General features: G+C 37.4%; 1 protein-coding gene across 2 annotated transcripts in view; it reads left to right on the top strand.

Annotated features, from left to right (window-relative positions):
- The window catches only part of lamc3 (laminin, gamma 3), a 106,819-nt gene that overhangs the window by 56,126 nt on the left and 35,804 nt on the right, over positions 1-14,889 (top strand). For both annotated transcript variants that reach the window (XM_057355075.1, XM_057355084.1), the window contains one exon: positions 10,092-10,290. In XM_057355075.1, the coding sequence (XP_057211058.1) occupies positions 10,092-10,290 (199 nt within the window). The remainder of the gene's footprint in view (positions 1-10,091; positions 10,291-14,889) is intronic.

The raw sequence follows: 14,889 nt of genomic DNA, 5'->3' as shown, positions 1-14,889 counted from the left end.
TAGTCCAGGGGCCTCACAAAGACTTGCGTTGATTCCATACTAAAACATTGCATACGGACAAAGCTGTAAATGTGCGTACGCACAAAAAAACTCACGCCAGACATGAAGTTGGCGTGGAGGAACGCACATTCTCACGTTAATTTCACTGTTAGTACATCCGACCGTGAGCGTGAAAGCTGGCGTACGCAAAGTTTTTGTGCATACGCGGCGTTGATACATGAGGCCCCAGGTCCCCTAAGTATAGTGGAGAGTCTGAAGGTATTTACTTTTGAGCAGTCTACACAGCAATTTACCACCACAGGGAGACACTTAGCCAAAACATCTCTGCTGTTCACTCCAGGGGAAATGTCCTCGTCAGTGTTGGGTGTAACTAGTTACTAAGTAATTAGTTACTGTAATTTAATTACTTTCCCCTGAAAAAGTAAAGTAAGGGATTACTCTTATTTTTTCAGTAATTTAATTACAGTTACTTTTGATGTAATTAAACTAAATACTTTGTGTAATATATGTGTGTGCAATAGTGGAATTGACATCAACATTCAAAGTCTAACTTTAAAATCTGTGCTTTAATATTAAATATTTTGGTCAGTTAATAATACTACTTTATGTAGTTTAATATTATTTATTTGAATGAATTATAAGAGCCGTTTCATGTCTATCCTTGAATCACTAAACTGATCAAGGTTGATATAGAAAGTAATTAGTAAGAAGTAACTAAATACGTTTTGGAGAGAGTGTTTGTATAGTAATCTAATTACACTATTGAATATGTAATTAGTAACTAGTAATTCATTACTTTTTCAGAGTAACTTACCCAACACTGGTCCTCGTGTCTCGCGACTTACGCAGCACCCACAAAAATTCTGACAAAACTTCACACCCTTAAAGGTTTAGTTCACCTAGAAATGTACATTTAATCATTATCTACTCATTTTCATGTCATTCCAAACCTTTAAGACTTTCTTCTGTGAAACTCAAAAGAAAACATTTTGAGAAATGTCTCGGTGGTTTTGTGTCCATACAATGGAAGTCAATGGGGTCCAGTGTTGTTTGCTTACGTTCTTCAGAATATCTTTCGTGTGAAAAAACTTCATACAGGTTTGAAATGACATGAGAGTAAATAAATGATGAAAAAAATCCCTTGGCTAAATCCCTTTAAATTACATGTGCATCTACACAAAACTGCTCTGTGATTCATAAACTGCACGTTTAGGAGGGTTTCTCGTGTATTAACAAGGTGCTAATGAGCACGTCTGTGTGTGTAAGCGTGCACGTTTAGTCACATCCGTCTTTGTTTAACTGCCGTTGGTTGGTGGCCAAGTGGCCGGATAGTTGCCTCTTTCTGCGGCTCTCTGCGCCACTTGGTGCCGTTTTGCTTATCGCTGCGACGCAGGGCTTGTTTGTGCTGTTCTGAAAGCTTTGTTAAAATACGCAGAGATCTATTGCTCCCCTGATGCTTTTAACAATCTCATTTTCACTCTTCACTCCCCCCGTTGTCTCATTCAACGGTGTCTCCACATTCACATGTTTGCTTGCAATCCAGCCACCATGACTGTAACATTACCTAAGCACTGTTTAGACGACCATTTCTATAAACACTGTTGTCTGATTTGTGCCGTGCTCTTTATTTGGACCCTTAATCACTGCACTTTGTAGAGAGACTTGTGTGTGAAGGAGGAATGTTTCTCGGATTTAGTCTGTCTTGAGTTGAGTATTAGAAAGAGTTTAATAGATGCTGCATAAATGTGTATGTGTATGAGTGTGTGTTTGTTCTACTGAATGAAACTGCAAATGTTTCAATGTTTCTCCACATGACTAGCTCATCTATCTGGGCACAGTGCTGGGCTTTTGACACCAGTGAGGCTGCCATGTCAACCGTGGTGACAAGATACCATAGCCAAGCAACCAAGCCAAGAGTTTAGCTAGCAGACTGAGCCAGACTGTGTGTGTGTGATCTCCCCAGAGCTACATCTGCTCCGTAGTGAGAGGACAGAGTGGAACATTTATCATAGCTTTGAGGAGAAATCAACGTGTCAAGCACACACGCTCGCATAAACACGCATGCACACACAAACTCTCGACACCCACTAAAGCTGGTCACAATCTGTCTCGGAGTCACAAACACAGATGGAGAGAAACAGAGGTCAGAATAAGATTAGAATAAAAGAAGGATGAAGGCGGGGTGTGGATCTAAATGTCCCCTGTCGCCTGAGATGCGGTCAGGTACCGCTTCCCTCACCAGTGCACCCTGACAGTCTACCATATGCCTGGAATAAATATTTCGGGGAGTTACTTGTGGGACGTATCGAATGTGATCAACTGAAACAAATTCCAGAAATTATGCTGAATTCTTAAATCGCTTAAGATTGATGCTTAAAACTGAGGTTTTATCATAATTTCCCGTTTAACTAGGGGTGGGTGATAGATTCAGTATTTACGATGTATTTTTCATGATTATGCTGACGGTGTGAGATTAAGCAACATCGTTAAAATGCTATGATTTTAAGCCACTTTTTATGAAAGCATTGCATCTCTGATTTAAACATATTTGCTAAAATGCATTAATGTGAAAATGAAAATTCTGTCATTATTTGCTCACCCTCTTACCATTTCAAACCTGTATGACTTTCTTCTTCTGCACAACACAAACGAAGATATTTTAAAGAATGTTGGCATCCAAACAACAGTGGTCCCCCTTCACTTCTTCGGGGAACACAAAACCAGTGCAAGTCAATGGTTTTGACTTATTCGGTGTTGACAGAATTTTCATTTATGAAAAATTCTGAATTATCACTTTAAAAATGGTGTTATGTTAAAGATGAGGATTAGTTTGATTTATTTTTGTGAATCAATTGGTTTAAACCAGGGGTCTCCAACCTTTTTGTGAGCGAGGGCTACCTGAAGAGATAAAATCATCCAGAGGGCTACTTCTTTGATATAATAAGAAAATACTTTCAAACTTTAAACTGTGTGATGCATAATGTGATGCTTTTTTTTTTTCATTTTTACTTTTAGGGTTAAGTTATAAATAATCCTTTTGGTTTTTGTTACAGTCAATTGCACCTTAGTTATATAGCCTATCACCATAACCATTTACAAAACAAATGATTATTTTTTGTTTTAATGGTATACGAAATTGTTGTCTGTTCATACAGAAATTGAATAAAATATTCAAATGTAAAATAAACATGCATAAACTCAACTTTAAATTAAATGTAAATTAATCCTACCTTAAAGAGCTAATAAACAGATCCAGCATACTGTTACACATGCATTTTATTTTGAACTGTTTACATTTGATAAAGCAGGGCCATTTTTTGACATCATGGAATTATGTCATCACGTTATGACGCCATTACTTATTCTAATCTCACTCAAGCGCAGCGCATTCTATGCAGCGCTCTGCTGCGAATCTCGACATGTCTCCACAGAGCGCCATTCACATTGTTTAACAAATATTACATATCGTCAATGTCGGGCGGAATCCTCGTATCTCCAAAAACATTATTTTTCAGGAAATTAAAAAAATTGCATATTTTTTTAGTTATTAAACATTGTATCGTTAAAGTTGATATTATACTTGATATTGCTATCATATACTGTTGTGTACCAACATTAACACAACATTTCCCCAAAACCATGTTTAATCGGAGATACAAGGTTTATGACTTGGGAGCAGGGAGATACGAGATTACGCTGTCATTGATAAGAATGGTACGGACACAGACGTCGCTGCTGCCAGCAGTGTTCATCAAAGACTGCGGTCGCATTGAGTCTTTTGACAAGAGAAGAGGCTTTAAGAGCTAATGAAAGCTAATGATTGTGGTTACATACATCTTCCTAAACTCTATTTTAAACGTTAGAGCTATGAAGTCATGCAATACCAAAATAAAACGTTAAACAGGCTGTCTAATATTGGCGGAAATTAATCTGCACGCAAATAAAGTCGGCGGTCGCGTTGAGCCTCTTGACAAGAGAAAAGGCTTCAATAGTTAAACAAAGCTAACGACTGTGGTTACATACATCTTCCTAAACTCTATTTTAAAGGTTTAAGAACTATAAGTGATGTAATACAAAAAACGATGAGCTGACTAGGCTGTCTAATAGGCAGAAATTAGCCGAATCTGCTCGCAAAGGTAACTTCGTGGCTCACGCACTTCCTTCTGCAGAAGAGGTGGAGTTACGAGACTTCTCAGACAGTTGAAGTGTCCAATGGAGTTAAGAGATTTGCACTCAAGCTATTATCAACACTTTAGATTGGTTAATAATTTGTAAAAATAACAGACCCACATGAGGACTGACCAATAACATCGATTTGTGAAAAAATATGAAATTGACCAAATTTGGACATAGGAGGTTTCCGCCCGACAGCGACGATATGATATTCGTTAAAAATCTTTGTTAATGTAAATACCGACTTAACCCTGGACTGCAAGATACATTTATCTATTTAATAATAACCCGGAAACAGTGCGTTAGTACAGAAAAAACTTCAGAGGTTCAATTCCACATAAACCACTTGTTATATGGACAAAGAAATTATAATATAGTCAATAGGCACAGGCAATTAAGTTCTTTTTTACATATTTTTGCACTTGAATATATTTACATGCACATGCACACAATCGCTCGCATCAAATTCAAAGCTCTGCTCTTGGCCTACAAGACCACCACTGGTTCGGCACCCCCACATCTTCAATACAGACTTATGTACCCGCCAGGTCCCTATGCTCTGCAAACGAACAACGTCTTGTAGTGCCACCCCAAAAAGGGAAAAAAATCACTCTCACGTAAATTCTCTGGATCTGTGCCACATTTGTGGAATGATCTTCCCGCTGCTACAAGATCAGCAGATTCTGCAGCTATCTTTAAGAATCGGCTGAAAACACATCTCTTCCGTCAACACCTGACTGATCAGTTCTGACTTCTATCTCTTTTCTACTCTTTCTATCCTAAAAAAAAAAGTTTAGCTTTGTATGCTGTTGTTGGCTATATGAGACCAGTTTTACTGCCCTTGTGCTTTTTGTTGTCCTTTTGTTGTTCCAATTGCTTCTACTGTTTACCTCATTTGTAAGTCGCTTTGGATTAAAGCATCTACTAAATGACTAAATATAATTGTAAAAAAGCTGTGGAAAATGTTTTTATTTTACTCATTGCAATGTTTGGAATCCTCTTGGTTACACTGTCAGTGTGATCAACATAGTTTATCTGCTTTCTGATTGTAAAATTAGGAAGCATCAATAGAACCGCAGCACTAAACCCAATTATGTTGTTGAACCCACACCTTTGTTATAACATCCGCTGTGACAGAATACCGCATTGATATCGCTGCAGGGATGACACCAGCACCTCACTGTGGTTACAATGAGAAGCTCAGAAGTTAAATACTTCATATGAGCATGTTGACCCTTGGACTTTATCCATACAACAATCTGAGGTTCATGACTGTATTGCATCTAAAGTTTCAAGGATGACAGATCAGGTAAACACACAAAATATTTGCAGGTGTCCATGCTGAAACCCATTCATATATTTATTTTGCACCCACATTTCATAGTGAAACCGTGAAATTATAGACCTTAGTCAGGCTAGACATTTGTAATTTTGATGCTAACATAAATGAGGATTCTGTTATTTTGGAGATACTGTTTATCTTCTCATTCTGCCTTTTAAAGCACAAATCGAAAGCATCAATAAGAAGGAATGCATTTTATCAGCGTCCTTTTTCTTCATGTCCTCTTGGAGGAATAGTTTGTGTGATGCTAAAGAAATATAATTGAGGCTCGGTTGGTTTAATTGAGTCAGGGAAAGGTTGCCCGGATTGATTGTCGAGTTTGATGGAGGCTCACTAAATGTCACCAGGCTTTGTCATGGCGGCGGCAATTAATTTGTTTGTCTGAGAGAGGGTTAACACCTCCATTTAATCGGATGTGAGGTCGGGAAGATGGAGTTAAACACAAGTGCCGGGAGCTATAAGAGGGATATTTTATTTGTCATCGCTGCTAACGCTCTTCACTTTCCTTCAGTCGTTTTTATATTTTCTCATTTATAGTTGTAGTTTTTCACCAGAGACAGAATCTTGAGTGCCTCTGGTTCTGGAGAGTCACTTTCGGGTTTTAGAAGCAACCGGCTATATATATTTGATTTATTTTCTCTTTCTTCACTTTTTTGGGGAGTTAAAGTTTGTCTCAACTTCCCCACGGGCGCCGCAGTTTGTGAATCAACTCTCATAGGGGTGTTTTGAACATGCTGTCAAGCCTTGAAACAGCAAGACCTCAACAGGTATAGAACATTTTAGCCTCCCTTTGTTGAAGTTGATTCGTACTTGTCTCTGCGTGAGGATCGACGGGGGGGTGGAGAAGAAAACACACTCCTGCTAAGTATCTAACAAGCTTTTGGGTTGTCGGGGCTCAGAATGTTTTACGGCTCTTTGTTTCAGGCGAGGCATGTGGTGCGGTACATGTTTTTGAGGGCTCAGGTCGATGGTGAGAGGATGATGGGAACAGGAAACTCTCAGGGGGTGTCTGATAATGGTCCAATGTGAGATCTGAGCCCCACAGAGTGGCCGATATCTTATATAACATAAAGGACTGTAATTTTACTCTGATTTGTGTGTGGGCTTGCCGGTATTCAGCCGGCCTACAAATCAAGGTCAAAATTAGAAAGAGGAATTATACAATATTTAGTCATCCATTTGCTAGAACATGATTTGATATTTTTGTCTTTGTTAAAGGGATAGTTCACCCCAAAATGAAAATTCTGTCATCATTTACCACCCATTTCAAACATGTATGACTTTCTTTCTTCCGCAGAACACAAAAGTAGATCTTTTGAAGAATGTTGTTAACTGGCCCCCATTTATTTGCATTGGTTTTGTGTCCATACAATAGAAGTGAATGGGGGCCAGTGCTGTTCGGTGACCAACTTTTTACAAAATATCTTTGTTTGTGTTTTGAAGAAGAAACAAAGTCATAAAGGTTTGAAATGACAAGAGGGTGAGTAAATGATGACAGAATTTTCATTTTTGATGAAGAAGGAGCAAAGTTTCAAGAGCAGAGGAAGGGGAATGATTGACATTGTTGAACACAAAAGCCAGAGGATTTCTCCTGAAGCAGTGCTCGATTCAACACCAATATTGTCAATGGCTATTTTCAGATATTGGTGATGTTACAAAAGAGTTTTAAAAGTCCCAAAACCATAAAACAATTTTACTGTAACCACTGGCTATTTTAGTGTCTAGACATTTTTTTTCAATCTTGTCTTTCCTGTAGCTTCCCCTCTTCATCCTTTTCGATCACATTTCTCAGAGATATTACTTTTTATGTCTTGAGATGTGTAGCTCATCTCTGAGAAATTGACTTCAACTGAATGAATCTTTAAAAACTGTGCTGGTAAAGACTAACCACCTACATACAACGTCGGCCAAACTTATAAAGCAAAAAGTATTTTATCATACATTATATACATTTTAAAGGACTCATCGTATGAGTACTTTCAACAAGTTGGTATGATTTATTAGGGTCTTCATGAAATGTCTGTAACATATTTTGCTTAAAAACACTCAATGGCTGTGTAAACACAACCCCTTTTGCCTTGTCAAAAACAGCTATGCTCACAGCAACCCGTTTTGGTGTATGTCTCTTTAACTGATAATGAGTTACAGCGAACCCCACCACCCTTCCGTCCAACGTGTCAACACAACACACATGTATTACTGCAATCATTTAGCTAAATTATATTTCCTGAACTCCTCTTTTGCTAATGAACAGTGGGGAACACTGCGGTTAGTTTTGTTTTAAACTTCTCAAATCATTCGTCCTTGGGCTAAAAAAATCTGTCACAGCAAACAGCACATGGTAGTAATGCGCACACGTTGTGCGTCTATGCTTGCCTAACATTGACGGAATGCGCACCTGCAGATCTCAGCGGAATTACGTTGTCATTCACAAGTTATACACACACTACGTGAGAGCATAACTAGTATGCTCTGTTTGCTGTGACAGATTTTTTTAGCCCAAGGACGAATGATTTGAGAAGTTTAAAACGAAACTAACCGCAGTGTTCCCCACTGTTCATTAGCAAAACAATAGTGACAGCTTACCCCAGCTAAACATATTAACTCACATAATGTATTAAGTAGTGTTGTCACGATACCAAATTTCGGTACCAGTCGGTACTAAATGTGACGATACTTGCATTTCCCGCTTTGAGCGCTGTTGAGCAAATTATGAAAGACCTCTGATAGGCTATTGTGTTTCTAAGGTCATCGGATATGTCTTTGAATGGCTCCTTACCGAGCGCTTGCGCAACCTACCCGGAAGCGCGTGAAATGATCATTGCAATGCACTCTCTACCGAGCGCTTACACAGATACACACGGAAGCGTTTGATTTTTACTTTGATAGACTTTCAAAATTTGACTTTCATCCAATGGGTCCTTTAAATTTAACCTTTATGTTTAAAGGTGCTGTGTGTAATATTTAGGAGGATCTATTAACATAAATACAATATAATATACATAACAGAGGTGTATAAAGACCTTACATAATGAAGCGTTATGTTTTTATTATCTTAGAATGAGCTATTTCTATCTACATACACTGCGGGTCCCCTTGCATGGAATTTACGAAGTTGTTTCAACAGTAGCCCTAAACGGATAAACTGTAAACTGTTTAAAACATTATCTCCTTTGGCAAAGAAGTAAAAAACGTGACAACATTTTAGTTCTGTGTCAGCCACCGTATAGTGCTTCGAAATGGAGGGGTGGAGTGAGCCATTGGTTGCAATTCGCAACCTCACCGCTAGATGCCGCTAAAATCTCAACATTGTCCTAAAATATGAAAAAAACTTTTTTAGACTTTCTGTATAATTTGTTAATTCCAAGAAATAATCAAAATATTTTTTCTTACATTTTACCCAAACGCAGTAATTTATTGATATTACAATTGTTTATACTGTATATAATTTGTTAATATCAAAAACAATCTCAAAAATTATCCAAATTTTTTTGTCCTAAAATTTGAAAAGGTAAAATAGGAAACCTTTGTCCTGTAAAATTTCATTGAGCCATTTTGGTGAAATTTCAAAATCTTTGCTTTAGGCTCTGCAGGGTTAATACTTTATGAGGCCTCTCGTTCTTACAATATTAGAACAAAATCTAGCAATTTTATGAGCCACACAAATAATCTCCCCTTACCCACAGACCATCAAGGTGCTGAATTTTAAAACAATACTATACATATACATACTGTTCAAACACAACACAAGCACGCTACCTTTATATTCAGTGAAGTCAGAAATTGGATTCAATAACACAGTCAGGTGATTTTTTTTACCTGTAATGTTCATACTCCTGCTGCAGTAGTAATGTATTCACGCTGATGACAGGCTTGACTGCTGCTACTCTTTAAAATGAGCTTGCTGCATTAAATCCATTCTGACATTAAATCCTTATAGCACTTACTCGTTCCAATGGAGACGAGATGTAACACTGAACCTTTATGATGTTTAATAAAACAAGCCATTTAATTGTACGTGTCTGTGAGCGAGCATATGCATCTGTTTGTGCTTGTGAGTCCATGCATGCATATATATGTGTGCCAGGGTTCTTTGAAGTCTTGTTAATGCCCTTCAATGAAGCAGGGACATATGAGCCCAAATTACAGCCATCCTCTTACATCTACTTGCGTATGAGGATGTAAAACACTTTCAACAAGATCACAGAGATCCGTAGTAGAAAGATCTCTATTTATACTGTGAATTTAAAATGTTGCCATCCTATTGTATTTTTACACTTGTTATCAAACACACACACACTTTATTCTTTTGGTGTTTATCTTTGGTAATCGGGTCGTCTCAGCTCAGCGGCTGGTGTAATGTGCTGGTAATCTGCAGGTTGTGAGTTTGTGTTCCAGAAAATTCCGTGCTGCCCTTGAGCAAACCTCTTAACTCCATTCACAGGCCAGCTGTTGCCGCCTGATAGATGTTACAGTTGTGTTTCCCTAATCACACCAAAACAGAATGCAAATTGCAATACACATGACAATTGGTGCCAATTTGAAAAATTATGGTCTGTTTTATCTTATCTCACAGATAAATTTCTGGGGAACATGTTGCTAAGTTACGGGTGGACCCTTAGCATGTCATTTACGGCTGAGCTGGAAGAGCTCCTGCCCAGAAGTGTGACCGTGGTGTTGGAAGGGTCTGTAATATCTGTTGCTGCTGATTTACACTCTCCACAGAAGCCTCGTCGCTCATTGGACAAGACGGCCATCAGCACCTTCACTCTCAGGTGAGTGTGAGTTTGTTATTTCTTACTATATATTCACTAGGGACTAATAACCTTTGAAGACAACTAAAATGTTTTTTTTGTCGGTATATTGCAAAAATAAATACTTTAGTCATATATAATAAATACTTTGTTGTAGGACACAATGATCAGTTCTTCAGATCATTCTGATTTGGTAAGTCAGCTTTTCCTGATGCTATATGTTCAAAGGAAACCATGAGGAATGCACTTTGATTGAATAAAAATACTTAAAAAACAGAACTCTAGCCACTAATTGGTTGCTAAACGCACAACATTTTGGGCAAATCCGTGAAAATGTCAACCTTACCATTAAAAAAAGTTTTTACCAACTGTTTTTTACTTTGGTAACAGCACCGATATTCACATTTGGTGGTTCAAATACCCATGTGAGATCTTTCTTCAAATTTTTAAAGCATTTGTTTTATTTTTAGTGCATGATTTTTCATAGTCACACTGTAAAAAATATTCCGTAAATTTTACGGTAAAAAACCGGCAGCTGTGGTTGCCAGAACTTTACCGTCAAAAGTACGGTTGCAACGTTATTGGTTTTACGGGATTGCACCCACTGTACCGTATATTTTACAGTTAATAATTTTCTTTTTTACGGTTCATAACTGTCTAATTTACTTGTTTATGCTGTTATAAAAACAGTTTATACCTGTCAAATTCCAGGATTTACATTGTATTAATTACGGTTCATAACCATCTTTTTTACAGTTCAGCACTGTCTAATTTAAAGGTTTATGTTGTAATAATTACAGTTAAACTCTATAATTATTTGCTAAACATTCAGATTTAACCTTTAAGAAACTATTAAAATTACTGTTAAACTAATTGATAAATATCTTACATTTGCAAACCTAAATCAAATCATCAAAACCCATCAAAATCTATAAAAGACAAAGACATCAGTGAGGTCCCAAGTATCTTTAATAAAGACTGGCAGGCATTTAAGACAAAATATTAGTGCATTTTTCTGTTCTCGTGTTTCAACTGGTATACAGTGGTTTAATTAAAATCGTTCAGTCCAGTCTACATTTAAAGTGATGCTTCACCCAAAAATGAAAATTCTGTCATCATTTACTCACTCTCTTGTCATGTCAAACCTGTACTGTATATATTTCTTTGTTCTGCTAAACACAAAGGAATATATTTGTAAGAATGTCATTTACCAAACAGATCTCATCCCCCATTGACTCCCATAGTATTTTTTTTCCCTACTATGGCAGTAAATGAGGGATAAGATCTGTTTGGTTACTGACATTCTTATAAATAGCTTCCTTTTTGTTTAACCGAACAAAAAATGTATACAGGTTTGGAAGAACCTGAGAGTGAGGAAATGACAGAATTTTCACTTTGGGGAGAACTATCCCTTTAAAGTGATACTTCATGCTTAAAATCAAAATTTCCCCATGTTTTACTTACCCTCACGGCATCCTAAGTGAATGTGACTTTCTTCTTGAAGAATAATGCAATCAAAGTAATAATACCACGTATTCTTTGACTTCCAAGCGGCAGAATGTGAGTGAATGGGGGGGATTTTTTGAAGCTCCAAAAAGTGCATCCATCGATGAAAGAAGAACGGCTCGACACGGCTCCGTGGTCTTAACAAAGGTCTTCTGAAGCGAATCAATGCGTTTGTTTAAGAGAAATATGCATATTGACAACGCTATTAAGGATAATGTCTAACAGCCGCTGCAGGCGAAAGAGAGGCTTGTTTTTCCGTTAAATGATGGCGACGAAAGCTCCCGCCCAGAAGAGGCGGTGTTTATATTGGCGAAAAATGCTGTTCGTCACAGGAACTTACTTAGGGTGAAGACTCTGCGTCATTTGCCGGAGAAACAAGCCTCTCGCTCGCCTGCAGCGGATGTTGGACATTATCCTTTATAGCGTTGTCAATATGTATATTTCTCTTAAACAAACGCATGGATTCGCTTCAGAAGACCTTTGTTAAGACCACGGAGCCGTGTCGAGCCGCTCTTTGATCAATGGATGCACTTTTTGGAGATTTAAAAAATTGCCCCCCATTCACTCCCATTCTACTGCTTGGAAGTAAAAGGATACGTGGTATTATTACTCTGACTCCATTATTCCTCAAGAAAAAAGTTACATTCACTTAGGATGCCTTGAGGGTAAGTAAAACATGGGGAAAATTTGATTCAAGCCTGAAATAACCCTTTAAGAGATTAAAACTTGGAAACAGTCTGTAGGCCACCTTTACAAAGTCTCTCACCCCGAGTATAAACTTGGAAACAGTCTGCAGACCACCTTTACAAAGTCTCTCGCCATTCATGATCAGAAAGGTCAGCGATTAGGGTGAAGACTGGGAGTAGCTTTTTGTTTTTCTTTTCCACCTCCTTTATTCCCTTTCTCCGGATTGAGGATGAAAAAAACACCTTGAAAAGAAAAAAAAAACATTTATAAGTCTGTAAATGAAGCTACACCGTAATGAATCTCCCCTCCTAAGTCTCTTTACATACCTTTGCAGGAATTCAAGCACTGACGCCAGTTCAGTAGGGTAGTTAATTTTGGAGCAGTAATAACTGCAGAACATTAGGCAAACAGCAGAGATGAAAGAAGTGATGTCATCATTCACAATCTTGCGGTCCACAGCTAGCATGAATCGGACAGCAGCATAGCAGGAGGGTCCTGTAGATACATTTCAATGCAATATACATAAATTTATGAACGTAAGATTATTGTGTATTTACATATACAGTATGGCAAGAATATTATACAAATTGCAGTTTATTTAGTACTGCCCTGAAATAACCATTTCACAAAATAGATTTTAGAAATAATAGAAATAAACCAGTTCTAAAGTTTAGATTTGTGTAAACCGAGTTATTAATCTGTGTTGTGGAATATATGTAAAAACATATATTATGTGGAACAGTTTGTTCTGTGCAGAACTAATTAAAAATTGCAATTTGTATGATTTGTATCTTATTTCTTAAATTGATAGTTCACCAAAAATTAAAATTGTCTCAGCATTTACCCTGTATGACTTTCTTCTGCAGAACACAATTTTGAAGAATGTTGTTAACTGGCCCCCATTGACTTGTGTTGGTTTCGTGTCCATACAATAGAAATGAATGGGTGCCACTGCTGTTCGGTTACCAGCATTTTTTTTAAATATCTTCTTTTGTGTTCTAGTTTAAAATGATAAGAGGGTGAGTAAATGATGACAGAATTTTCATTTGTGGGTGAACTATCACTTTAATCCCTATCATTTTGCATACTCTGCAAGGGGCATGTAAACTTATAAACTCAACTTTATAGTTAAACATTTAATCATTAAAGCTTTAGGGTTCTACTGTATATTAACAAAACGTTCACTTACCACACACACAATAATGCAAGGCGTCACAGGCAGGTTTTCTAACTCCACATCCTTTGCCAGGCTTGTCTCTTCTACATAATGGAGGAGCTCCTCTTTCTCATCAAAACAGGAGAGAGGTAGAAGAATCATGCCTTTCACATCCTCTGAGCAACCATTTCAGTACTCTCAAAACTTCTAGTTTTGTGACAGCAAGGGCATGTGGAGTAGCAACACGTGAATCTATTTTGTTTACGGTAAAAATGCACACTTGAGCACTCACCGTGGTTTAAGGTGAAGTTTGTTATGTAAAACATGCTACCTAAGGATTTGCACTGATATCACACAGAACTGACAGCTAAACATTTAAACTACGTGAATAAATACACACTCTACTACGGTTTCAAACACATAAATTATATTTCACAAACTGGGCAGGACATCTAGAGCTTGCGAGTTTTACTACATCCGCTGCCAGGCACGTGTAAACAGTGTAGCCTACATGCTAACTTACTCGTATTTAAAACGATGCACTGCTTGATTCTATTTAGCAAAAGTACTTAACAAACATATATTTTACAGAGTATTTCCACGGATCAAGAGCTCTCACGCTTTAGGACTTGCAAGTCTGCCTACATGCGCTGGCTAGTTAAATATGTTTATGCCCCATGAAAACAGTGTACATTCTACTCGTGTTTAAAATCACACACTGCTAAAACCGTTAAATCCAACTTACCAATATGCCCAATGCCATACATACATATATATATATATATATATATATATTCCACTGATTTGTAGTTCAGCTCCAACAGTGCTTCATCAGAATCGTCACTGTTGAAACGCGGGAACGCAAACTTTACGTTACTGTGTGCTCCGCGCCAATGAGTATTCAACCAATCACATCCTTTGTTCACGAAGCCAAGGCGCAACGTATATCTTGATTGGATGATGCTTAACGGTTATGTTTTAAATGCTTGTTGAGTTGATTGCTTTACCATAAAATACATTCTTGAGTTCAGAGACAAAAAATTTGTTTCACACAATCTAAAAATGTAAAAGCACTGCTAATTACATAAAAACAATATTTAAATTATCAAAAGTGACAAATGTCAAGGTGAAATTTTTTGGGGGGTTTAGGCAGACAATTTAAGCTAAACAATGTATAGAAGTCATTATATTACAACTTTACACAGAAAAAGATGATTTTATAACACATATTAAAACTGGTTTAAGTGCACACTGCACAGGGGAGTCAGATA

The sequence above is a fragment of the Triplophysa rosa genome, linkage group LG2, assembly GCF_024868665.1.
Source record: "Triplophysa rosa linkage group LG2, Trosa_1v2, whole genome shotgun sequence".
Classification (NCBI taxonomy): Eukaryota; Metazoa; Chordata; class Actinopteri; order Cypriniformes; family Nemacheilidae; genus Triplophysa; species Triplophysa rosa.
Note: the sequence above shows the minus strand (reverse complement) of the source record. Positions and strands in the feature narration are given on the sequence as shown.